Here is a 25143-nt window from a genome sequence, read left to right as displayed (position 1 = left end):
TGTGGTATTCGACAAAAAAAAATAGACTCTTTGGCTCAATTATTTCACCGCAGATTGATAAATATAGATTCAGTCTTATATTAGAGACTTGTGTATAGCAATTGAGCTTGTGTGTATGTGCAAATCACCAACCTCTTTCAAATGTAAAGATAAAGTTCAGATTGGTTTATTTGATTGTCCATATGAAATTAATTTTCTGTAATTTTCCTTTTGTGGACAAACAACAAAAGAACGCCAAATCCAATGGACAAGAAAATTCATTGAATCATTGTTATAAACTTTTTTATACCGACAAACTGTAAACACTTCACAATCTAATAAGCAAGAGACTGCAGGTTTTCTGTGCGTTGTTTCCTCTTACGCAAGTGTTATACAGATATTGAATAATTCTCTGCCTTATATGTAAATATTGTGGCGAATTTGCATGTGAAACTATCATTTGCACTCCCTGGATCCTCCTGAGTGTATCTGCGTTGATAAGTACAGAGCACTTTGTTAATCTAACAAGTATTCAAACGTAATTGCTGAAGCTAAACATTGTGCAAACTTTGCGCCAGATGTCCACATTGTTCTTGTGGGGCGTAGTTTTCTTCTGAAATTGTTGCAAAATTTTCAGAATTATAGCTCTCAACCCATAGGCTCAAAATAGCTACCGTATCTTTCAAAAGCTTACAGACGTCATGCTTTCCACAATAGAATACATTTCACTGATGTTGTCACTGAGTTAAGGAAAGCCAGTACTGTATCAAAAATATTGCTACGCAAGTGGTAGCGACCAGAACGCGTATATGAGAATGATTTTTATCAACAGCACCCAAATCAGCACCACGGAAGAGAGGCCAAATAATGTATGGTGATCAAGCTAATAAGTTAGTAGCAGACGCAAAGAGGTTCTCCAACTTGCCTAGTATTCCAATATACCAAGCTGAGTTGGTTAAAGACGTGGTTAAAGAGATCAACGATTTGAATCGAGATGCCGAATATTTGTCAACAATTGGAGACAACCTCGATAACCAAGAAGAGGGTATTTCTACTCAACAGGAAGAGGACTATAAAATCAACCAGTGTCAGACATTTGTGACACATTTATCCATGAGAAGGAATAAGCGATGCTTACTAGCGTACGAGAAGTTACGCAGTGACAAGCTCATTGAGTTTGCATGGTTAAACATCGATCCTGCAGAATCGATAGATCAATCAGGGCAGTCAGCGGCTGATGCAGCTGCCACCCTGGGTGTGCCTTCTTTGCCAAATAGCAAAGCACTTCTTCCGCAATCAAAAACAATTCCTAATTACACTACACAGCTAGACTTGAATAACTTAAATCATTTTGAACAAGATTTCTACAAGAATTATCAGAATCTAATAACAAATTATAAACTGAAATTTGGTGAATATTTGGACTTGACTGGTGATTTGGAGCCTCCAACTGATATTTTCATCGATGTTAGGTGCTTGAAAGATGGTGGTGATGTCACGACCGAATATGGTTCATTCAACTTGATTAAAGATTCACAATTCTATGTCAGGAAAAGTGATGTTGAAAGGTTGATTCAACAAGGTTATTTAGAAGAAATATAGAGGCCAATTAGTCTGCCATTTCGACATCTTGATTTTGTATTATATTCTCTTCATGTGTATCCTCTCGTGATTCAATTGCCTTTTCTGAATCCCCCGATTCATTCCTGCTATCAGCTTCCTCTTTAAGCGTGGACCCATTTTCACCTTTGTTTAGTAATCCTGCCAACTCTTTCAATTCAGAATTCAACTTCAACTTGCCCAATTCACCATTCTTTTGATCCACATTGATGGGAAGAATCATGATTCCATCCTTGTTCTTATCATACACTCCTATGTTGTCATCTAAATGCTTCACTTCCTTTCGTAGGTCTATAGCTACTTTACTTAATGTGTCGAATATTTGTTTGGATCCATTAACAAATTGGTCTTTATCTTTATTTGGAAACGTTTCAAAGAAGGAAGAAAAGTTTTCAAGAAGGGAAACAATCTTGAAATCTATGTCTGACAAAGCATCTAGTCTTTCTTGGATATAGTTGTCTGGTTTATCTTCAGTAGACATTGTTGCGGAGGGGACTTAGCTATAAAGCATATTTTTTGCAAAGATACTTTTTTTCATCAAACAAAACTGTGTTCTCTTTATCAATGCCAATCGACCTTGGGCTCTCTCGAGTTTCAAGACTATTGTCCCACTTTAACAATCCTCATTTGAAGTACAAATCGATACATGTCGCTGGTACGAATGGAAAGGGGTCCATATTAGCATACATCTCATCCATATTAACACAGCATCGTCTTCGCAATGGGAAATTCACATCTCCACATATGGTTGAATTGAATGATTGTATAACAATTGACAACAAGATCTATCTGCGATCCAAGTTTGACATGGTTAATGAAAATGTTTTACAAGCAGATCGAGAGTTGCAATTGAAATGTACAGAGTTTGAGATTTTAACTGTAACGGCGTTTAAAATTTTTGAATTGGAAAAGGTTGAGATGGCATTAATTGAAGTGGGCGTTGGAGGAAGATTAGATGCCACAAATGTGCTAAAAGCGTTTAAAGATGAAGGAGGTGTAGTTGCTACTGCGATAACAAAAATTGGTATGGATCACCAGGGTCTACTAGGAAACACAATTGAACAGATTGCAGAGGAGAAAGCGGGTATTTTAAAGACAGGATTACCGTGCTTTGTAGATGGACTGAACAGGGAAGAGGTTCTACAAGTGATCAAAGCAAAAGCAAAGTCACTAGACTGTGAATTAGATGTTGTGGTACCGACCGCAAATGATAAGGAGATGTTAAGATTCAGCCCGTTGAAAGGAGATTACCAGCTAAATAATCTTGCAGTTGCACTCAAAATAGTTGAATCGCTTCGAAAATACTATACATTCTTGAGAGATCAGATTATTAGTGGAATCAAAAATACATACTGGCCAGGCAGGTTGGAGACGTTGAAGGTTCCTGAGTTAGGAGAGGTCTTGGTTGATGGCGCGCACAACGAGGATGCTGCTATAGAGCTTGGAAAGTATCTAAAAGCCACATTCCCTGATGACAGTATTACCTTTGTTATCGGAATGACTAAAGGTAAGAATTTAAGCAACTTGTTGAAACACGTTGTTCGAAATCATGATACTGTCATACCGACATTGTTTCACCAACCAGAGCAAATGCCATGGATAAATTGTGAACTGGTGGATAAGATAAGGGAAGTTGCAAAATTGTATTGTCAGGTAAAGGTTGTTTCAGAGAAAGCTTATATTGGTGATGTGGTTGCTTATTTAAAGGAAAACAAGAGTGATAATTCGCCTGTCGTTATTTGTGGAAGTCTATACTTGTACGCTGATGTCGTTAAATAGTTTTTGAATGTACAGCTTCGATGTATCTTTAGTAAAATTGGTAGCGGAATCATTAAAAGAGACGCGTCTTTTAAATCCTTCATCATCTCAACGCAGAAAACTCCAACAAATGGCACTTTCGAACTTGGAGAAGAAGAGACAAGAAAACATCCGGAGAAATAAAGAGCTCCTATCAAAATTGGATCTCGATGCTCTTTCCAACGATATTGCTCGCGATGTTGAAAAATCAAGCTCGCCGCAACCAACTAAAAGGCGGAAGGTAGTTAAGCCAAAAACCGAGACCAAAAAGGTGGTTGAGCCTTCAAGAAGGTCCCGACGTCTTGCTGGTATCCAAACGGAGTTGGAGAATCCAGATGAAGCGGCGAGGGTCAGGGAAGAAGAGGAGGAAAAGGAACGCAAAAAGAGGGAATATGAAACTTTGAAAAGAACCAAACTTTTTGGTGATTTCAATTTGATTGATTTGATCACAGATCGTAAAAGTGGTGATATGCTATTTGAAGATAAAGTTAGGAATAAGAGTGATCAAGAGTCCCCTAAAGTTGAAGATGATGTGCTCTTGAAAGAGAATGAAACATTACAGATGATTCAATCCCTTGGTGGGAAGTTTTCTGCTGGTGACTTCTACGAAGAGATAAAAAGAAAGGGAATCAATAGTGACACTTCAATTGATTCAAAGAGAAAGGAGTTTGACTCAAAACGAATCTTTCAAAAATTTGACCCATTGGATGTAAAGTTGACCCATCATAGAATCACTGCTATGATGTTTCATCCTGCAACTACTGATCGTGTTATTGCTGCTGGAGATACTGACGGAAATTTGGGAATATGGGCCCCAGACGCATCGTCGTCAGAGAAACCAGCAATTACGATTTTACGTCCACATGGAAGAAATATATCGAAAATCCTAACCCCAGCAAATGAATTGCAAAAATTGTATACAGCATCGTATGACGGTAGTGTTAGGTCGCTAGATTTAAACAAATTGTCAACCTCGGAAGTTGCCTACTTGAGTGACTCTGGATCGTCGTTTTTGGGAGTCAGTGATATTAATATGGTTCGTGATGATCCAAATTTAATGTACATGACCACACTTGATGGTTTATTTTGCAGGCATGATACCAGAACTAAACCAAAAGCTAGCATTGATTATCTTAGATTGCATGATAAGAAAATTGGCGGATTCGCTATTAATCCAAACAACTCCTATCAAATCGCCACAGCTTCGCTAGACAGGACATTAAGAATTTGGGACTTGAGAAAAACGGGGGAACTGGAGTACAGTCAATTTGACGACTACAAGAGCGCTCACATGTATGGAAATTACAGTTCACGTTTATCTGTATCTTGTGTTGATTGGAATGTTGACAATCATTTGGTTTGTAATGGTTACGACGATTTAATTTGCATATTCAACTACAATGACAATCCGAAAATCACCGATTGGAAGTCCGATTATATGCCTGATTTCAAAGCAAAACAAGCCGATGCTGACGAGATCATCATGCCAAACAATCTTCACCCAATGAATAAGATCAGACACAACTGTCAAACAGGTCGCTGGGTTTCTATCCTTAAATCCAGATGGCAAGAGAATCCACAAGATGGGATGCAAAAGTTTATCATTGCAAATATGAATCGTGGTATGGACGTCTACGATCAAAAGGGAAACATCTTAGCCCATTTGAATGACCAGATTGGAGCTGTTCCTGCTGTCTGTACATTACACCCCACCCAAAACTGGGCTGTCGGAGGAAGTGCCAGTGGTAAAATCTACTTAATAGAGTAAAACGAATCCCCCGCAAAAAAAAAAAGTATACATTAACGTTAGATTTTCCTGTAGAATCTCTATATTACAAAAAAACACACCCACATTTTACGCTTAAGCAGATGGGGTCATGACTTGCCAGACTCTGATGAGGTTGTCAGTGTAACCGGCAAACAAGTTTTGACCATCAGCAGACCAAGCCAATGAGATAGCTTCTGGGTCCTTAGCGTTAGCACCGATAGCAAATTCTGGTTTCAATTCATCCAACAAGGATCTTTCTTGCAATTTGAAGATCTTGATACCAGTGGTGGTGGCGGCAGCCAACCAGTATCTGTTTGGTGAGAAAGCCAAAGCGTGAACTTCAGCCTTAGCATCCAAAGTGTACAAGGTCTTGTTTGAGTTCAAGTCCCACAAGATGATGACACCGTCTTTACCAGCAGAAGCACACAATGATCCATCTGGGGACAAAGTGATACATGAAATGTAACCAGTGTGACCAATGAAGTCAGCGTTGGTGGAGTAGTCGGTCAAATCCCATGACTAGAGAGAAGTTAGTAAAAAAAAATGCACTTGACTAAGTGGCCCAATTTTCAATCAGAGATCTTGGTGATAAAGATATGTCTCATTCGAAGCTAATGCAACGTCTGAAGTAGCAAATATAGGATAATCATCACTTGAAAATTGGACAGGATAAAGAAGAAAAATAAAAACATACCTTAACGGTCTTATCCCATGAAGCTGAGATGACCAATGAGTTGTTACCAGATGGTGAGATTCTGACAGCTGAGACCCAGTCGTTGTGACCGTTCAAAGTAGCCATACATTCACCAATGGTGTTCCAAACTTTAACAGTCTTGTCTCTTGAAGCAGAAACAATTTGTCTAGAGTTCTTGGCAATTGAGACAGACAAGACATCACCTTTGTGACCAACGAATCTGGTGGTTTTACCAGATTCCAAATCCCACAATCTCAAAGTTTTGTCCCAAGAAGCAGACAAAGCGTAAGCACCATCAGCACTGATAGTGACATCTTGGACAATGTGTGAGTGACCCTTGAATGATTTTTGTGGGACACCGTATTGGTTGTCGTCACCACCAGTCAATTTCCATTTAATCAAGGTCTTGTCTCTTGAACCAGACAATAACAAATCTGGGTGGACTGGAGTGGTGGCCAATGAAGTGACCCAACCGTTGTGACCTTCTAAGGTACCTCTTAAAACTAAAACTTCTTGATCAGACATTATTTGTGTGTAGATGAATTGTAGTTGCTAAAAAAAAGAAAGAAAGGGAGATGGGAAGTGAAAAATTTTTTGGACTAAGTTTTACTATGAGGATTGATGTAGAAGAAAAATTTTCAGTTGGTAGTGCACTGTACAAATTGAAGAAATAGCCTAAAATTTTTCATAGCCTCTGAGTAAATATCAGTCTGGGAGGGATATAGTTGAAGGGAAAGTCATTGGAGGGGAGCAAGAGGAACATCAGGCATTGAATCATGAGGAGATATATTCGGGGAGTTATGTGGCTATAGTGGCATTAATATGACGTGCCCTTGAAGAGCTGAAGACGTAAGAACCCCTCATGAAATGGTTGCAAAAAGGCACCAGAAAAACATCCAACAACCTTGCTGATCTAATGAAGCCTTGATGGGGCCACCACTGGATTATGGAAGTGTATAGGGGTGCATTATACTCCCTCATGTTATTGTAAACCACTTTTAGCAATGGTAGCGCAGCTCCTTTCGTAAAATTCAGGCACGGCGTTTAATCGCGGAGTTGAACACTCTGTAAACAAAGAAGTCAAAAACCATAATTTCCTCTTGATATAATTATGCCTAAGATTACCGTTATATCAGGTGGAACAGCCACCAATGAGTTAACACCATTATTCTCCAATTTATCCAAAAGCAACAAAACGTCATACATATTGCCTATATCAGATAACGGAGGATCCACTTCTGAACTAATTCGTGTCATAGGTGGCCCAGCTATAGGTGACATCAGGTCCAGGTTGACAAGGTTGATTCCACCACATCAAGAACATGTTAAACAGTTACTTACATTTAGATTATCACTGGATCCCCAAATTGCTAAGCATCAATGGAATGAGATTGTTGAAGGGACACATGAATTGTGGTCACCCCTAAGCTCAAGCACAAAGGAGATTTTTCGAAGCTTTTTCGTGCATCTACACGTAGAGCTACTAAAGAGGTCAAGAATACACCACTCGACAAGTCGACAGTTTAGGTATGAATTGGCAAGTGTGGGAAATATGTTTTTAACAGGGGTACGTTTATTCATTGGATCATTGGATTCCTCGATCGAGCTATTCTGCAAATTGACTGACATCTGCTCCAACATTCAAGTATTGCCATGTATAAACACAAACTTTACTTATCATATTAGTGCTTTGTTGGAGAACGGGTTGATCATCACAGGACAATCACAGATTTCACACCCATCAACTTCACAAGAGTATCCACCTCCTATACGCAAAACGAGGCCTCCAACTCCATCAGACGACACAGGAAGAACAGGTTACTTTACTGATGCCGATATTCCCATCAATGAAGTTGAAATCAGTAAACAACAATATCAACGCAGACTGAGTATAGACTCAAGCGTATCAACATTTTCGGATTCTGAAGAAGAAGAGTCAGGGAATGTCCCACAATACACACATCCAGAATTGAAAAAGTCACAATTGCACTTTAACAAGCTGGAGTCTATTGAGCCATTGCTATCTCCAATAAAGAGAATATTCTATGTTTCACCTTATGGAGAGGAGATCTGTCCCACGGCAAATGGTAGAGCCACCTCAACCATCGCAAATAGCGATACATTGATATACTCCATTGGGTCTTTGATGACGAGTATTGTGCCGGTGTTGGTGTTGAAAGGAATAGGTAAAGCAATCACCACTGGCAAGTGTAAAAATAAAATATTGCTATTGAACGGATGTCTCGATCGTGAGACATTTGGCATGAATGCATATGACTTTATAAAAGTTCTTGTTGAATCTACTGAGTATTCATTACGAAATCAAAATTTAGACTCGATGCCACTTTCATGGAACAAGGTGGTTACCCATTTAATATACATGTCAGATCTGAAAATAGAAGTTGATGTGGGGTTGTTGAGTTCGCGTAACATACATTGCATTGAAGTACCAAGGGTTAAGGATACAGACTACTATGACTTGGAGTATTTGGAATTGGCACTTGCTGGCGTTATATAGGGTGAGCTATATAGGTATCAATAAATTTCTGGTAGCGTTTTCTCAACTTCTGCAATTATCCACCTCAGATCAATGTCATTCGATATAAATTGGGATACGCTACGAAACGATGCTGACATCAGTAACTCAATCAGAGAGTTCCTTCATGATCAACTTCAGACACTAACCTTGCCGTCTTACATTTCGAATTTACAAGTTGTGGATTTCAGCTTGGGAGATATACCGCCAGAAGTTACGATACGACACATTGGCGATCCTTTTCCAGATTTCTACACACCCGAGGATGATGATCTGACAGAGGAGGCAGGATCGTCCGTGTCCAATGAGCCGAAAGAGAGTGAGGACGATGATGATGAACAGGATGACGACGATGAAGAGGATTACATGGAAGACAAACTATCCACAATAGCAGAAGGAGAGTCAATGATCTACACTGAAACTCCAATACAGCAGCACTCTGAGCAGATGCAAGATTCAGCATCCTCCCACCAGCCTCCAGTTCTTAGATCCAAGGAGTCTTTTCAATCGGTCTTTCATCCATATGGTGTTAATGGAATCCTTGGTTCTGCCAATGCAACTACCAGTGGTACTGGAACGGAAACTCCAACGCATATATTGAATCCGAATCTTCTATCCTCGAGGGCGGTTCCAAAAATAGCGACAAAGTCTGAAACTAAGGCTTCCAATGTCGGGGTAAATGATATACAATTTATTGTAGAGATTAACTACAAGGGAGATATGCACATTGATTTATTGGTAACTTTACTTGTGAATTATCCCTCACCAAAGTTCATTTCGCTACCCATAAAGCTTCATGTAACTGATTTGGTGGTCCATTCCATTGCTACGATAGCGTATCTCAATAAATCGGTATATCTATCATTCTTATGTGACGTGAACGACGACTTTGACATAAGTGGTCTCGCTTCCAATGCATCCACGCCTGGTGGGAACATTGTCGATTACTATTTCCACGACCCACATAGCAAAGAGCGTATTGATATCATTAAAAAGATCAGGATAGAGAGTGAGATTGGCGAGGTTGAGAATAACGTATTGAGAAATGTTGGTAAAGTTGAGAAATTTTTGATGGAGCAGCTACGTGGTATTTTGAGAGAAGAGATTGCATGGCCTAGTTGGATATGTATTGATATGAATGATAGTGATGAGGAGAGTATATAGACTCGTGTATTTAATGCTTTTGAAAAATTGCCGCGTAAAAAAAGAGATCTCTCTGTAAGACCAAAGCTTTTCATCAATGAGTGATATGAATGAGCTTATCGCACAGTTCCAATTTGAACGATTGCTAAAATCTGACACCCAAGCAAAGACCATTGCGCTTCTCGGGCTCATACAGGACAAACAGGCTGTTCTTATAATTGAAAAGTCGGCTTTCAATGTTGATTCAATAAATTCAAGCAACGGAATTTCCCAGCTCATAGACAGTGTATCAACCATCAATTCCAACGATGTGTACAATTGGGGCAAAGCTTTGCTACATCAAGACTTGGAACAGTTACCAGCGGCTAAAGTCAACTTGATATATCCTGCCACGGAGACTCACATCAAGAAGTACGACAACCAACAATTACATTACGTGAGAGAGACACCTGACATGTACCAAAAATACGTAGTACCGTACATAGAGACTATGAAAGGTGACAGAATTCAATGGGTCTACAACATCCTCTTCCATGGCAAAGAGCTGGAGTCAGTCATTTACCACGATCAAAGTGAGGAAGGGTTTGTTTTGTTGCCGGATATGAAATGGGACAAGGTGAATTTGGAAAACTTGTACTTGTGTTGCATTGTCAACAGGACAGGTATATCATCGTTGCGAGACTTGAATGGATCTCACATTGATTGGTTGAAAAGGGTTCAGGACAAGGTCAAGTCAGTTGCTTTTGAAGTTTATGGTATTGCTCCAGACCAATTAAAGGTGTTTGTACACTACCACCCAAGCTATTACCATTTCCATTTACACATTGTGAATGCTCACCATCCTGGATTGGGAGATGGAATTGCTATTGGCAAGGCTATTTTGTTGGATGATATAATTGATAACTTGATTCTTGCTGGTGACTATTACGCGAGGAAGACAATTGGCTTTGTTTTGGGTGAAAATCATGGCTTGTGGCAAATCAAAGGATATAGGGAGGAACATGAGAGACGATAGGGTGCTTCTATAGACTATACAAGGAAATGAATGTTGGTGCATTAATTGAAATCAACTGGTAGCTCTCTTCTCCATAATTTTTATCTTTCCGATGAGATGCGTGAAAGATTTATCTCTAATCACAAGATACTCTTATACTACAGAAAATGAGTGACGATGATGGGTTATTGTTGAACTTTGCTATCCCAGATGCAAGCAGTAGCAGTACAACACCTGCTACTAAAAATGTCAAAATAAAAGGTGGTCGTTGGAAAGATCGTAGAAAGTTGCAATTATCATTACAAGGAAGAACCAAGGAGAGAAAAGTCAAGGGTGCCAATAGCATTAGTATTGAAAAGCCACGAGTACCGAAACGGAAAAATGACGAGGAGAAGCAGTTGAAATCTAAGGAGTCAGTTCCAAGTGAATTCAAAAGAGCTAAGTTTACCGAAAGTAAAGGACAATCAGACGGAAAGAGTAACTCATATGTTTCATCATTATTCACAAATAATGTAACTGCTACCCAAACAGTGACGGAAGCAACACCTTCAAATGAAGAAAAGACGTATTTACCTTCGAACGCTCCAGTCAAAGGTGCAGATACATTCCTGGGTCTTGGAATTAATGAAAAATTATCTTCTCATCTTATCGACCACCAAAGATTCAAGTACCCAACAAAGATCCAAAAGCTAGTGATACCGAACCTTTTAACCACTGAACGTGATTTATTTGTGAAGGCGCAGACAGGGTCTGGTAAAACAATGGCTTTCATATTACCTATATTTCATAAATTGATGATGGAGAATAAACATAAAATTACTAGAGATTCGGGAGTATTTGCTATAATCTTAACTCCAACAAGGGAACTTGCTAATCAAATCTATTCAGTGTTGGAAACGTTAACTCGATGTCATCATACATTAGTTCCAGGGATCGTTATTGGTGGAGAGAAGAAAAAGAGTGAAAAAGCAAGATTGAGAAAGGGTGTGAACATCTTGGTGGCTACCCCTGGTCGACTAGCCGACCACTTGGAGAATACAAAGTCATTGGATATTAGTCAGTTGAGGTATTTGGTTCTTGATGAAGGTGATAAATTGGTAGAATTGGGGTTTGAAGAAACGATATCGAAGATTACTAAAACTATTGATGGAAGCTCCAAGATTGCAGAAACTGTTGATAAATGGCAAGGATTGCCAACAAGGAGAATCAATATGTTGTGCTCAGCTACTTTGCAAAACAATGTGAAACAATTGGGAAGTATTATACTTCAGGATCCGGAAATGATTTCTGTAGATAGGGAAGTTGAAGGTACGATATTGTTTGATGATGATTCTCATGGAGAAGCGGCAACCTCCACCGAGCATGAATCTTTTGCTCCTGACCAGTTGATTCAAGATGTTTTGATTGTTCCACCAAAGTTGAGATTAGTGACACTTGATTCGTGTCTTGTTAACATAGCCAAGAAAATTGAGCTGAGTAGTGTTCCATCTAGGAGTATGGTTTTCTATTCATGCTCCGATTCAGTCAATTATCACTTTGATGTGTTTACTAGAGATGGTAAGAAGTTCAAGAAGGTAAAGGATAGTGAAACCGGGGAGGTGAGGACTATTTCAGTGTCACCAGAAGATAGCACAGATGAGAATGATGCAGATGACGCTGAATTGACTGCTCCGATAATTCACGATAATACAATGGTTTATAAACTTCACGGTTCGTTATCACAGCAGACCAGAACCTCCATTTTGCAACACTTTATAAAAGACGACGAGAGATTTCCACACAAGGTTCTTTTCTGTACTGATGTTGCTTCAAGAGGGTTGGATTTGCCAAAAATTGCCAATGTTATTGAATACGATGCACCATTCACTATTGATGATCATTTGCATAGAATTGGTAGATCAGCAAGAGTAGGAAACAAAGGTGAAGCTACATTGTTTTTGCTACCAGGTTTGGAAGAAGGTTATATTGACGCCAAGTTGAAAGTTGTACACCCACGCGAGGAAAACTTGCGTGTTAAAAACTATGAACAAGTTTTGCAGCAAGCATTTGCTGAAAAGAATGCCACTAGTAAGAATAAATACGATAAATTGGGAAATTGGGATATACATGCAACAACATGGCATTTGGAAGTGGAGAGATGGCTTTTGGAAGATTCCGCAGCGTTGTCGAAGGCTAGTCTTGCATTTACATCACATATCAGAGCATATGCCACCCATTTATCACAAGAGAGGAATTTCTTCAATGTGAAATTGTTACATTTGGGTCATTTGGCAAAGAGTTTTGGGTTGAGAGAGACGCCAAAGAATATTGGTAAGAAGTCGGGAAAAAATAGTGATAAGCATCTCGAAGGAATTGATGGAGGTTCAAGAAGACCGAAAAAGGAGGATCCAAGAAAGAAGATGTTGAGAATGGCGAAATTGGCGGTGAAGTCTAATAACGAGTTCAACTATTAGATAGCTTCACTAGATAGCTTTAACTATACAAATGATCTATAAATTCTGTATAACTAGTTTCATTTTTCAATTGAATTCCATCTGCTCCATCTCTCAACTGCAGTCTTAAAGTATCCACCAGAGCATCTGCCTTCCAGCTCAAATGTTTCCACTCTTCCTCTCCAAACTTTTTTACCGATTTCAACGAATCTCCCAATGAATGACTATGAGAATCTTGATTTTGAGTCGAATGTTTAGCTGCAGTTTGTAATATTTGTACATTTGCACGTTCTTGATTTCTTTCTTGTTGAGCTTCCAATTTCCGCTGTTGTAAAGTCTCCTTATCCAAGTCATCGATATACTTAAATGAAGTACGTAGCTGAGCAGTGGAATCAACTGGGATCAAAACAACTTTACGTTCAATGCCATCATTGACAACTTTAGCTGCGTAGATGCCTTGATCTGCGGGATCCAATACTCCCGAAATGGATTGCTTGTCTATAGTTTCACCCCATTCTTCGATTTTACGTAGGTTGAAGAATTTGGTTGGATCAATGGGTAGTTTCAAGTCGAGGTAATGCGAATCGGGCTTGATGGAGGCAGATACTGGTGTGTTTGAAAGCGGGCGACTCTTGGGTCTTCCTGGGTATTGTAGAATGTGTAGGGATTGAGTAGATGGGGAAGGGACTTGGTTCATTACTAATGGAATGGATTCTATGATTGGATCTTCGTCTTCATTGTCAGCTTCTTCTTGCTCATCAGGTGGTGATGACACTTCATCTTCTTTCTCTTCTTTTATTGTAGTTGTGGATGGTTTGTACCCTCTTCTATCTTCAAATGAATCGTCTTCACCGACAAATAGCGAACTCATGAGTGGAAACTGACTGCAATTAGAGGAGGAAGAGGAGATCATCACGGGAAATTTTCTCCATTTTGTGTCGGTACTACACAGAGCGCTGTTGAGTCAAAGAAAAACTTTCATCCAAACCAAACTTAGCCAGGGATCCATCTACTCCTCATCAAGCTACAATGACATCCCAGCCATTCGATATCAAAGCTACTTACTTGAAAATACTAGAAGATGACAAAGAATTGACCATGCCTATAGCCGCCATTGAAAGTCTCGTGGAAATGCTACGTTTAAACCGACCATCAACATCATCCGAACTAATCAATCTCGTTTCGAAAAACATTGACTTGTTGAAATCATCCATACCGAATAACATTTCACTTTCTGCTGGGTGTGATTTATTCATGAGATTCATATTGAGGAATACTAATATATATAGTGATTGGGAATCTTTTCTGCAGAATTTAATTGAGAATGGAGAATTGTTTGTTCAGCGTGCCAAGAGATCTAGAGAAAAACTGGCGGAATTTGGATTACCTTTTATTAAAGATGATGATGTTATTCTTGTTCATAGTTTCTCCCGTGTTGTTTATACGTTGTTGCTTAAAGCGAAAAAGGAACAGTTGACGAGGTTTAAGGTATTGGTGACTGAATCAAGACCAACTGGGAATGGTTACATTATGGCTGAGAAGCTACGTGAAGCTGATATTCCTTGTGAAATAATTGTTGATAATGCCGTGGGTTACGTCTTGCATAATGTCGATAAGATTATCGTTGGTGCTGAAGGTGTAGCTGAAAGTGGTGGAATCATCAACCATATTGGTACTTATCAAATTGGATGTTTGTCTAAGGTTAATAATAAGCCATTTTACGTGGTTACTGAGTCTCATAAATTTGTCAGAATGTTCCCCTTGGCACCGAATGATTTACCAAACACCAATTATATCGCCTCGTTGAATGAACTGACGGAGGAGAATCAACGGTATAAGGAGTACTTCAGTACTCATGGTGGTCAGTTTTTGGATCATCATATTGTGGATTTCACTCCTCATGATTATATTACTGCGTTGATCACCGATTTGGGTGTGTTGACTCCATCTGCTGTCAGTGAAGAGTTGATCAAAATATGGTATGACTAGGAAGGGAGAGAGGATAGTTGTTCCTAAGCTGTTTGTATTTTGTATGTAGAGATGATATAGAGCTAAGCTGGTGAGATGGTAAGGGTATATGTGTCTCTGTATGTAATATTTTGCAATTTGAATTTGTTACACGACTTAAGTTTCTCTTCTACACCAGTCAAATTCAAGAGAAAAAAAAATTACCAACCAAGCACAGGCAGAGAGGGAAGCATATATACACCAGAGACCAAAAGTATCCAAAGGAATAAAGTACACAGAAACATGTCCAAATTCGTCATTCCTACCGCATTAAAAGAATTAAGATTTCACCTATCACAAACCGGTGAAGCATCAGTACCATTGCGTAAATTCCTCACCACCAATTACTCAACATTGAAACAACAAACTGAATATAAATTGCCAATATTGATTAGAGAGAGTTATGGAATACCTCCTAGTTTGACTGCTAGGTTTGAGAGAGGTGAGGAAGTGAGAAGGAATTTGGAAGGGTTGAGTGAAGGACAAGTTGCTGAGGCTTTGAATGAAGTTTTGAAGAGATGAAGGGAAAAAGAAACAGTGGTGCATATCATAGGTGTTTGAGTTGACGAAGAGAGAGAGAGAGAGAGAGAGAGGACTATGCGATGGTGAAGGAACTGTGTATATTTATAAATAAAGTATGAAGGACTAAGAGTCCTTTTTTTAAATCTTTGATTCGACATTATTACCAATTTGGTAAATCCCCCACCCTATACTACCCAACTCATCATTGTAAATCTCTTTTACATTTTGCTTTGAATCGTTTGCGATCCCACAAGCTACGACCAAGGGTAAGAAATGATCCAATGTAGGATGAGCTTTTCTCAATAATGGATCGCGTTTCAACTCATTCAATTTGGTCAAGATGTTTGATGATGTGTCTGCTTCAACAATCAGTTTAATCAACTCATTGAATGGCTTGACATATGGGAGACCTTTTGCAGTGGGGTTTTGCTGCAAGTATTGCATTGAGACTCCTAACTCACGCAAATTGTGGACTGACATACCGGAACATATGACCATACCTTTGAGATACTTTTTGTTTGTTTCATCCCATACTTGATTATGACGGAAGAAATCGAGTGCTTGGCCTAGTTTGAAATGCGTGTCGAAATCAGTATCGTTTGAAGTTAAGGATACTTGTATCATTGCAATATCAGGCAAGTCCAATTGACGCTTCTCTTGGTAGTCCGGCTGTGGATCAGATAATGTATTGTACCCACTGAATGCTACTTTGAAAGGAACCCACACTCCATGATCAATACCACGATCAGTCAATTCCGTCTTGAACCCAGATTCAGCCAACTTCGACTTGATGGCATTAGCCACGGCGACGTTATTATTTGAATGAAACTCTTCAGCATACATGTATTTAGGGAACCCATAGAAATCATAAATTAATGGATTTTCTCCATTCCCTGCATTAGACCAAGTAGTGCCAATTTCAATCGTATTGGAACCGGAACTTTGCCAATGAGCACTAACTACAATGATATAGTCGGGTTTATCTGAGCTTGGCATGGCTTTAATTTGGTGGCCAATGGATCTGATTTTGTTCCAGGCACCCTGGTTGCCGAAGGAACCGGTTTCGTACATGAATGTTGGTCCTCCATGGGAGAAAAAGTATGATGGCAAGATTGAGCCTTGATGTTTGACGTATTTGGAAATAGTTGACATATCGGAAACACTATCTGGTTGTGATTGAGTAGTAAGGATATTGTTATTGTTGTTGTAGTAGTAGTAAATCAATAATGATGATAATACTGTGACTATTGAAGTTAACCAAAATTGCATATATTTAGAGTGTTGATGTGAGTTCTTATAAGCGAATGGATTGAGGTTAAATGAGTTGTGGTCACTGTGTATCTTATGATATTTTGTTCATGATGTATGGTGTGTTATGCAATTACTAAACTGAGTAATCGATATGTTGGTATAATAATTAATAAGCCTTACTAAGATGACAACCGACAGCCGACATGGTAGCAGTTCATAGGAAAACAGTCGTGAATTCATAGTTGCGACATTGAAATACGACACTAGTATAAAATATATGACATTTAGAGCATCATAACTATTCAGTTGCAATAAATGAGAGTGTGATATGAGAATGATAGTATCCTTAGCTAATTGGGCGTTTATGCTATATGCTATATAGGTTACTATTGTACTGTATTGTATTGTTTTGTTGTGTTTTAACCTCGGTTAAAATCTCTCGTTTACCTCTCACCAAAACTTAAGTTTTCTAGCAAACCTCCTTTTCGCTTACAACGTCTAGTGTCAGAAGACATTCAGTTTGACAGGAGATCTGTTTGATGTTACTATACGACTAGCAGTTTAAAACTCTACGGAGTTAGGAGATATGTTTGTTTTAATTCCCGAAAGGTGGTCCTCCACTTTTACTCCATTGTTGTTTCTTCTTCTTCTTCCGCCCTTCAGAAATTAAGAAGAGATGCATTGAAGTTAAACGAAAGAACAAAGAGAAAATTGCACAAGGGTTATATTATGGCTGGCTGAAATTTCAATAAAATTTAAAACTAAAACTAAATTGATTGGCGAATCAATAAGCGAAGGGAAGAATCAAAAGGATTTCAGAAGCACCAAACTTTTAGTCAACTAAAAAGCCTTTTGCAGGACACGGCGATTGAAAGTATTTAAATGGTATTACTTTCCATTGCTCTTTTTACATACCTCACAGCATCTACAACAAACACTAAAGAAATTATGTCATCATCTCAAACAAAGGAAGCATCTGAAACTGTTATAATCACTGGTGGTACTGGTTATATTGGACAACATATAATTACCCAATTATTACAACTGGGTTATAAAGTAGTTGCAATAGTTCGTTCACCAACAAAAGGAATGGAATTAATTTCCAAATTTAACCACCCCAATTTGAAAACTGAAAATGTTGATCAATTGGATAAACCAAAATCAATTGATTTTGTCTTGCGTACTCATAAAGAAGCATCTATTTTCATTGCTGGTGCTGCAGTGACTGATTTTTACGCCAAGGATGTTGAAAACGATATTTTGAAAAAAAGTCAAGCTATTGTGCAAAATACATTGGAGTCGATAAGTAATGCTGGTGAGCAGATTAAGAGGGTGATTTTGACTTCTACTTCAGGTACGTTTATTGGTCCTGATAAGATGTTTAGTTATGATGGTGAGTATAGTGATGATAATGATGTATGGAGTCCATTGCCTTATGAAGCTGGTTTTGCCAATGCACAAATGGCGTATTTTGTTTCAAAGAAATGTAATGAAGAATTGGCTTGGAAATTTGTCAAAGAGAATAAAACAAACTTTGATTTGGTTTCAATTAATCCTGCCATGTGTCTTGGACCAGTTCAATTTGAACAGGATGTGAAATTGAAAGAAGGTGGGTATTTACCATCAACTACTAATATTATTGCTAATTTACTCAAGTTGCAGAAAAATGATACAGTTGAACCATTAGCTGCTGGTGCAGCAGATGTGAGAGATGTCGCCAAGGCCCACGTTGCTGTAATTGATAACCCAAAGGCAAGTGGACAAAGACTCGTTGTTGAAACTTACAAATTTACCAATGCTAATGCGATTAATATCTTGAAGGAAAACATCCCTCAATTGAAGGAGAAATTGCCTGATGTTGAGCTTATTCCAGAATCCAAGTTTGTTGAACCTAATTTGAAGAAAAGTAAAGAAATTTTGGGTATTAACAAGTATTATAACTTGACTAAGTCAGTTGTGGATTTGGCTAAACAGTTGTTGAGTGAATAGGGAGATGTGCAGAGGGTTAATTAGATCTAAAGTAGACACTTAATTTAAGGATGTTTTTTTATTTATTTCATTTTTTTGCAATCTTGGCTGCAAAGGTGGAGAGAATTGAAACAAGAGTAATCTTTTTAGCAAGTACCTGAAGGGTAGTGGTTTAGATTATACATATAGAGACAGATGATGTGAATATGCGTACACGTGACAAAATGCAATATTGCGCATATTGAGTTATGTCGATAACAAATTTCAAAAGAAAAGAGCTGTAGACGGAACAAAGGATAGAGTAAAATAGTTTATTGGTATGGAAAGATGATAGTCACGTGTAGTCGTTTCAGGTTGGTTAGGTTTGTAATTTGAATCATGTGATATACTATTGTATTGTTATTTGGTTATTGGTTATTGTATTGTATAGTATTGTATTGTTTTTAGTTAGAAAATGTTGTCATGCAAAATCATCTTCTTTCTATTTCAAAATTTCATGTACAAAACCACAACAACAACAACAACATACAAAAGCAACGGATATAAGAAACCAACAACAAATCTAATATATTATCCAACTATCTTATCACACCTTCTGACTTCATCAACTTCAACTTATTCACACTGTACAAGTAAATCTCTTTAAATTTTTGTTATAGTAGCAGAAACAAAACAACAGAAAAAAGGACAAACACGGAGCCACAGCAACCCAAAACAGAAAAACAACGGAACAAAAAAAACACACCCTAATAATATACATAGAGAAAGACATTCAACCATTAGACTCAGTCAGTTCAATTATACACACTCAAACATAAACAAATGGCTGGTCTATTTAATAGAAGAGTATGTTCACCTAAAGAGACTTAGTATATATACTCAATTGTCTCTCGCAATTGTCTACCAATGGCAGTACTAACATTTCAAAATTTTCTAGAGAAGACCTGATTCTTATCAAGGGTTCAGCAAGTACACTCATGACATAAATACTTTCCACCACCCAACCCAACATGCTGGATTGCCTTTGCAACCGCTGCTGCAACAACAACAACAACAACAAGGGCGGTCTCAGTCCATGACTACTGCGGGTGCTGCGGCTGCCGCGGCTGCCTTGCGATTGCACAGTACTCCTGTCAAACAACAGCAACAACCAGCTACTCAGAGACAATATGGTCGATCCAATTCCTTAAGTGCTGCTAATAGATCAAACTCATTAAGACAATATACTTATCACCCTAAGCCATCTTACCAAACTGGTGCTGTTGGCGCTTCTTCTTCATCAACTGATCATGGAGCCAAAAGACATAGTAGCTTAACATCACAAAGTAGAAATAGTCTCACCAGAGCAAGTCAAGGTAACCAAAGGCAATTACGGCAACTGCAATCACACCATGGTAATTTACATGAAGTGGAGGAAGAAAATCAACATAGAGTACATCACATCAATGAAGATCAAGAAGAAGTGGACTATATAGTTACAACCACCACAACCAAAGTAGTTGATTCACAAGGAAGAACTCAATCAATTACTACCAAAACAGTCAAGACTTTCCCAGATGGATCAAATATTATTGAAACAGCAACAAAAAATATCTCCAGATCCAATTCTAGAACTAATTCACTTAGTTCAAATAATTATAGACAAAATTCAATGACTGCTTCATTATCTCATCAACCAGTTAATTTAACTAAAATTGATGAAGATTTGCAAAACTTTGATTATGATTATCAAGTTGATACTCTTGATAGCGATGGTAAATTGAAACTAAACACTGGTGAGCAACAACATTATCATCCATCGCAGGATAGAGATGTCATTACTGAAGAAGCTGAAGATGAACAACAATTGGGTGCTCCATTTGGTGCTGGTGAGGTTACAAGACCAGAAAAGCCTAGACAATATTCAGTTGATCGAACATCGTCTTTAAACAGTCAGAATAAACCATTGAGATCAATTTTGAAGGGTCAAAATCCAATGAATCCACCACAAACTGATTTGTCACCAGTTGGAGCAACTTCAGAGGTTGCTAGAGAAGATATTGAATCTCCTTTGGCTGACAATCACCACCCTTATAAACATTTGACTTCGGGTGTTCCAGAACATCAACATTATAGACAATCTGCCAAGCCACATGGTGCCACTAGTCCACAATCTAATAACAGCAACGGTTTCAACAGACAGTCAAGGCAACAATTTTCTTCACCAAGAGAACATGTTCATTATAGTCGCTCTCCTGGAAGCTCTATAAAGTTTGATGACAAGGTGGAAACTATACCAGTTCAAAGATCAAACTATCCTCAACCAAACTCACCTAAGCAATATCAATCAAGGACTAAGCAGCCACCCGCTGGACCTCCACCTGCATCTTCAATGCAACAACCAAGTGCTGATTTCTACGCCGCTGCAATGCAAGCTGCATACAAGAAAGTATATGGAGATCGTGATCAAGCAGCTGCTTCGAACCCAAATGCAGTAGGAGTGACATCTACAAGTCCCGAATTCCAACCCACAAGCCCACCGCAACCACCACAACAACAAATTGAGAGGAAACCTTCGACTCGTAAATCAAAATTTGGATTTATCCCATTGACTCCTCGTAAAGAAGCTCCAACTTCACCTCAACTTGATCCACCAGTACAACCAGCTGTAGAACGTACTTCATCCTTGAACTCATTAATCAAGAACAAGATTCTGCGCGATGAAAAAGCCCAAGCTGCCATGAGCAAAGGATCAGTTCCTGTGAACTACGAATATGTCAACCATCATAAACAATTCCCTATGCATTCCATGCGCGAAGATCCACAAAAGTTTAAAGAGCAAAATAAGGAACAGAAACAAGCTGCTAAGGAACAAGCCAAGTTGGATAAAGCTAGAGCTAAGGAGCAAGTTGATGAAGAGAAACGATTGGCTAAGGAACAAGCTGATCAGGAAAAGAGATTGGCTAAAGAACAAGCTGATCAAGAGAAAGTTGCTGCTAAGGAAGCCAAGAAGCGGGAAAAGAAACCATTCCTTGGGTTCTTGAGCAAAAAGAATAGAAGACTTAGTCAAGCGGGATCGGTTTATTCTGGTACGAGTTCAAATGTTGGTGCTTCCTCGCCTCAACAAGCTCATCATCATCATGCTCAACGTGACTCTATTAGTTCTGGTGTGCCTGTGATTGCTGAAACTGGTGCTGCGGTAGTTGCTGGAACTACTGCCGGTGTTGCAACTGTTGGTAAGGAGAGGGATGTTAATGGCGCCCCTCAAACTCATGTTGGTAATACCACTGTATTGCAATCTCCAGTTCCTGTTACCCCTGTTCAGCACACTAGAGTGGAAGATGATGCAATTGCTGGTGATGCCATCGCTACTGTACCATATGGTAAAGATGGCACTGTCCCCACTGATTTCACCGTTACAGAAAAGGCTACTTCTGGTATTGCTCAACAACCTGGTGAAGACCGCGCACCAATTCATATTAGTTCACCTGTGAATGTGAAACGCCTTGGACCCAATATTGAATCAGAAGCCGATGAACTTCAATATGAACTTGGACATAACAATAGTGGAAGATACGGAGTCAATGGTGAAGGTGTTGTTGGTTCTGAACCTACTTTGGAAAAGGAAACCGCGTCGCCAGTACAAATTAGTGCTCCAATCAAGGTTGAACGTATTGGTCCAAATATTGAGGCCGAAGCAGATAATCTTACTAATGAGTTGGAGCATGAGCATGGTGCTGTTGTTGGAGAAGAGGATATTTCGAGACCGACACTTGATCCTCGTGTGAGGGAAATTGAGACTGGTGGTGACAATGTCTCGGAAGCTCAAGAGCACATATATTCAAAAGAAGATGCTGCTGCTGCTCCTGTCGTGGTTCCTGCTACAGACGTTCCAAAGGGCAACCGTGATGTCGATGAGGGCCAATCATGCAAGATATCCGTCTCTAGAAAATACTCTAATCAAGAGGATAACGATGTTGAACCAGGAGATCAAATCCAACTCGATGATGCTGTTATTCCTCCTGTTGCTGGTGCCAATGTGCTTCGGGAAAGCTACTACCCACTGCCTGATCTCAGCAACAAGCAGAGAAATTCAACTTTTGAACATGCTGAGCCTAAGGAAGGTGACACATTTTCCAAGGTTCCTGTTCCTGAATTGAATGATATTGACGATGATGAAGATGACAGTCGTGAAGTGGGTCCTGCTGCTGATGAGAGTCGTGAAGTGGCTCCTGTTGCTGAGGATCCCTCTTTTAACAGCTATGAAAAGATTCCTACTCCTAAAATTGATGATGAGAAGTATCAAGTTGTGGACAGGGACGAAGTTGCTGGTGGAAAGAGTGGAGATAAGGCTGAAGGGGAGATTAAATCTGTGACGGAGTCTGAACCTGTTGTGATTGAACAAGTAGCCGAGCCAGTAGCCACGCCTAGTGAAAATCGTGATGCAGGCTACAAGACCCCACAAGTTGATGCTGAACCAGCTTTTGTTGGTAAAAAAGAAAGACCTTTAAGCGAAGTTGGTGCTCTGGCATTTGTTGTGAGTGAAAAATTGGCTGATCCTCGTGATCATCGCAACTTGGTTAGTGAAAACTTTGCTGGTTCTCAATTTGTCAAGAGACCCAACTCTCGACTGGGTTCTCCAGCAAGAGGATTACAAGGGCAACCAAAGTCTAGGTATGTGAGTGATGAAAATCCACAGCCAACTGTTGAATCTCACCAGCAGCCAGTTTCTGATAATTTGCAAGTGAATCAAGGACAGGATCGGTACAAGCAGGTGCAGCAAGTGCAACCATTGCGTCAAGACGTGGCTAATGAATACTCGTCCTCGGCTGAACCTAGTGGTGAGACTTTGCCCACGACTCAATCCAAGCACAACGATGAAGAAGGACAAGCTTATGGTCAAGATAATCTTGAAGGTGTTGTAGTTGAGGAGAAAAATGCAAAGGGTAAATTGAGTAAGAAGGAAAAGAAGGAGAAAAAGAAGAGAGAAAAGATGGAAAAGAAGGAAAAGAAGGAAAAGAAGTCGGGTGGGTTTAAGGAGAAGATGTTGAGTTTTTTCGTGACTGGGTATGATGAGTAAGCGAATACAGTTGTAATTGTTGACCTTTGTATATTAGTTTAGGTTCGATTGTTTATTAATAGTTTTTAATATTGTTAATTATTCAGTTCTAACAAAGTATTTTTGTAAAGGGCGCAAAATTGTCCATGCGCTTTTCCCTTAAGGTTGACCACAAAATCGAAATAAATGCCCTGATTTTTTTCAAAGTCACGTATTGTTTCCAGTGTTTCCTCGATGACAAATTACCCACATCTTGAAACTGTGATTATCACTGGCGGTTCCGGATACATTGGACAGCATATAGTTGCCCAATTGCTTCAACACAATTACAATGACATTCTCATTGAAATATCACCTACACGGGCTATGGAAATTATTGAATTGTTCAAACATCCCAATTTACAAAGCAAATTAGTTGACCAATTGAACAAACCACATTCAATTGACCCTATATTGAAACAGTTCCCCCATGCTACGACATTTATTGCGTGCGCAGCTGTCGTGCCTAGTGACGGTCTTGATGATTTTGAGCACAATATAGTTGAAATGAATCATGATATTTTAAAGTGCACTTTAGACTCAATTAAACGGAATGGCAAAGGGATCAAACGCGTGGTGGTGACTTCTTCTACTGCTGCTTATGTGGGTCCCGAGAAGGCGTTTGCTTACGATGCTGCGTATTCTGATGATGATTGGAATCCAATGAGCTATGATGCGTGGAAGGATGGGGTTAGTGCTGCCTATTTTGTTTCGAAAAAGTTTAATGAACAAATGGCATGGGAGTTTGTGGAGAAGGAAAAGCCAAAGTTTGATTTGGTTACTATTGCGCCTTCATTTTGCTTTGGTCCTGCGTTTTTCGATTGTGAGATTGACCTTGAGCATATGCCTTCGTCGACTAGCATAGTTGGCGATTTACTCAAGTTGAAGAAGAGTGACGCGGTACCTTCATTCAGCGCTGGTGCAGTTGATGTGAGAGACGTGGCAAAAGCGCACGCTGTAGTGATTGATAACCCAAAGGCAAGTGGACAAAGACTCGTTGTTGAAGCTTACAAGTTTACCAACGCTAATGCGATTAATATCTTGAAGGAGAATTTCCCTCAGTTGAAGGAGAAATTGCCTGATGTTGAGCTTATTCCTGAGTCGAAGTTTGTTGAGCCGGATTTGAAACGAAGTAAGGAAATTTTGGGGATTGATAGGTATTATACCATGACTGAGTCAGTCGTGGATTTGGCTAAACAGTTGTTAACTGAATGAAGAGAGACTGTGTATAAGTATATCGGTTGAATACTTATTGAAAAGTTTGTCGTTATGGATTTTGAAAAGTTTGTCGTTATGGATTTTGAATACTTGAGCCACTCTTGGATCTGTCACTTGTAAATCCTCTTTAGTTCCTC

At 39.2% G+C, this 25143-nt stretch overlaps 15 protein-coding genes across 15 annotated transcripts; 11 read left to right on the top strand and 4 right to left on the bottom strand. All coding sequences in view use genetic code 12, as the record gives it.

Moving 5' to 3' along the window:
* Positions 1 to 846: 846 nt before the first annotated feature.
* On the top strand, positions 847 to 1581 carry PSF1 (DNA replication protein; the record flags this gene model as incomplete). Its single annotated transcript, XM_067693298.1, has 1 exon — positions 847 to 1581. One exon carries the CDS (start codon positions 847 to 849, stop codon positions 1579 to 1581), a length of 735 nt encoding a protein of 244 aa, XP_067547034.1.
* Positions 1582 to 1588: 7 nt separating this feature from the next.
* Positions 1589 to 2080, bottom strand: MED11 (Med11p; the record flags this gene model as incomplete). Its single annotated transcript, XM_067693297.1, has 1 exon — positions 1589 to 2080. The coding sequence occupies one exon, from the start codon at positions 2078 to 2080 to the stop codon at positions 1589 to 1591; it is 492 nt and encodes a 163-aa protein (XP_067547033.1).
* An 83-nt stretch (positions 2081 to 2163) lies between these two features.
* Positions 2164 to 3378, top strand: I9W82_004244 (dihydrofolate synthase; the record flags this gene model as incomplete). Its single annotated transcript, XM_067693296.1, has 1 exon — positions 2164 to 3378. One exon carries the CDS (start codon positions 2164 to 2166, stop codon positions 3376 to 3378), a length of 1215 nt encoding a protein of 404 aa, XP_067547032.1.
* Positions 3379 to 3487: 109 nt separating this feature from the next.
* Positions 3488 to 5164, top strand: I9W82_004243 (uncharacterized protein; the record flags this gene model as incomplete). The annotated part of the gene is made up of 1 exon (XM_067693295.1): positions 3488 to 5164. The coding sequence occupies one exon, from the start codon at positions 3488 to 3490 to the stop codon at positions 5162 to 5164; it is 1677 nt and encodes a 558-aa protein (XP_067547031.1).
* Positions 5165 to 5257: 93 nt separating this feature from the next.
* On the bottom strand, positions 5258 to 6383 carry ASC1 (40S ribosomal protein RACK1; the record flags this gene model as incomplete). The annotated part of the gene is made up of 2 exons (XM_067693294.1): positions 5258 to 5683; positions 5859 to 6383. 2 exons carry the CDS (start codon positions 6381 to 6383, stop codon positions 5258 to 5260), a joined length of 951 nt encoding a protein of 316 aa, XP_067547030.1.
* Positions 6384 to 6969: 586 nt separating this feature from the next.
* I9W82_004241 (uncharacterized protein) lies at positions 6970 to 8376 on the top strand (the record flags this gene model as incomplete). The annotated part of the gene is made up of 1 exon (XM_067693293.1): positions 6970 to 8376. The coding sequence occupies one exon, from the start codon at positions 6970 to 6972 to the stop codon at positions 8374 to 8376; it is 1407 nt and encodes a 468-aa protein (XP_067547029.1).
* A 72-nt stretch (positions 8377 to 8448) lies between these two features.
* Positions 8449 to 9558, top strand: I9W82_004240 (ERMES complex subunit; the record flags this gene model as incomplete). Its single annotated transcript, XM_067693292.1, has 1 exon — positions 8449 to 9558. One exon carries the CDS (start codon positions 8449 to 8451, stop codon positions 9556 to 9558), a length of 1110 nt encoding a protein of 369 aa, XP_067547028.1.
* Positions 9559 to 9634: 76 nt separating this feature from the next.
* Positions 9635 to 10552, top strand: I9W82_004239 (5'-(N(7)-methyl 5'-triphosphoguanosine)-(mRNA) diphosphatase; the record flags this gene model as incomplete). The annotated part of the gene is made up of 1 exon (XM_067693290.1): positions 9635 to 10552. The coding sequence occupies one exon, from the start codon at positions 9635 to 9637 to the stop codon at positions 10550 to 10552; it is 918 nt and encodes a 305-aa protein (XP_067547027.1).
* Positions 10553 to 10698: 146 nt separating this feature from the next.
* Positions 10699 to 12984, top strand: DBP7 (putative ATP-dependent RNA helicase; the record flags this gene model as incomplete). Its single annotated transcript, XM_067693289.1, has 1 exon — positions 10699 to 12984. The coding sequence occupies one exon, from the start codon at positions 10699 to 10701 to the stop codon at positions 12982 to 12984; it is 2286 nt and encodes a 761-aa protein (XP_067547026.1).
* Positions 12985 to 13003: 19 nt separating this feature from the next.
* Positions 13004 to 13834, bottom strand: I9W82_004237 (DNA-directed RNA polymerase III subunit; the record flags this gene model as incomplete). The annotated part of the gene is made up of 1 exon (XM_067693288.1): positions 13004 to 13834. The coding sequence occupies one exon, from the start codon at positions 13832 to 13834 to the stop codon at positions 13004 to 13006; it is 831 nt and encodes a 276-aa protein (XP_067547025.1).
* A 158-nt stretch (positions 13835 to 13992) lies between these two features.
* On the top strand, positions 13993 to 14952 carry GCN3 (translation initiation factor eIF2B subunit alpha; the record flags this gene model as incomplete). Its single annotated transcript, XM_067693287.1, has 1 exon — positions 13993 to 14952. One exon carries the CDS (start codon positions 13993 to 13995, stop codon positions 14950 to 14952), a length of 960 nt encoding a protein of 319 aa, XP_067547024.1.
* A 261-nt stretch (positions 14953 to 15213) lies between these two features.
* I9W82_004235 (uncharacterized protein) lies at positions 15214 to 15492 on the top strand (the record flags this gene model as incomplete). The annotated part of the gene is made up of 1 exon (XM_067693286.1): positions 15214 to 15492. The coding sequence occupies one exon, from the start codon at positions 15214 to 15216 to the stop codon at positions 15490 to 15492; it is 279 nt and encodes a 92-aa protein (XP_067547023.1).
* Positions 15493 to 15630: 138 nt separating this feature from the next.
* I9W82_004234 (uncharacterized protein) lies at positions 15631 to 16761 on the bottom strand (the record flags this gene model as incomplete). The annotated part of the gene is made up of 1 exon (XM_067693285.1): positions 15631 to 16761. The coding sequence occupies one exon, from the start codon at positions 16759 to 16761 to the stop codon at positions 15631 to 15633; it is 1131 nt and encodes a 376-aa protein (XP_067547022.1).
* A 930-nt stretch (positions 16762 to 17691) lies between these two features.
* On the top strand, positions 17692 to 18732 carry I9W82_004233 (uncharacterized protein; the record flags this gene model as incomplete). The annotated part of the gene is made up of 1 exon (XM_067693284.1): positions 17692 to 18732. The coding sequence occupies one exon, from the start codon at positions 17692 to 17694 to the stop codon at positions 18730 to 18732; it is 1041 nt and encodes a 346-aa protein (XP_067547021.1).
* Positions 18733 to 19533: 801 nt separating this feature from the next.
* On the top strand, positions 19534 to 25003 carry I9W82_004232 (uncharacterized protein; the record flags this gene model as incomplete). The annotated part of the gene is made up of 3 exons (XM_067693283.1): positions 19534 to 19557; positions 19649 to 23757; positions 23974 to 25003. 3 exons carry the CDS (start codon positions 19534 to 19536, stop codon positions 25001 to 25003), a joined length of 5163 nt encoding a protein of 1720 aa, XP_067547020.1.
* Between the last annotated feature and the right edge of the window lie 140 nt (positions 25004 to 25143).

The sequence above is a fragment of the Candida metapsilosis genome, assembly GCF_017655625.1.
Source record: "Candida metapsilosis strain BP57 chromosome Unknown scaffold6, whole genome shotgun sequence".
Classification (NCBI taxonomy): domain Eukaryota; kingdom Fungi; phylum Ascomycota; class Pichiomycetes; order Serinales; family Debaryomycetaceae; genus Lodderomyces; species Lodderomyces metapsilosis.
This window is presented reverse-complemented; position numbering and strand designations above follow the sequence as displayed.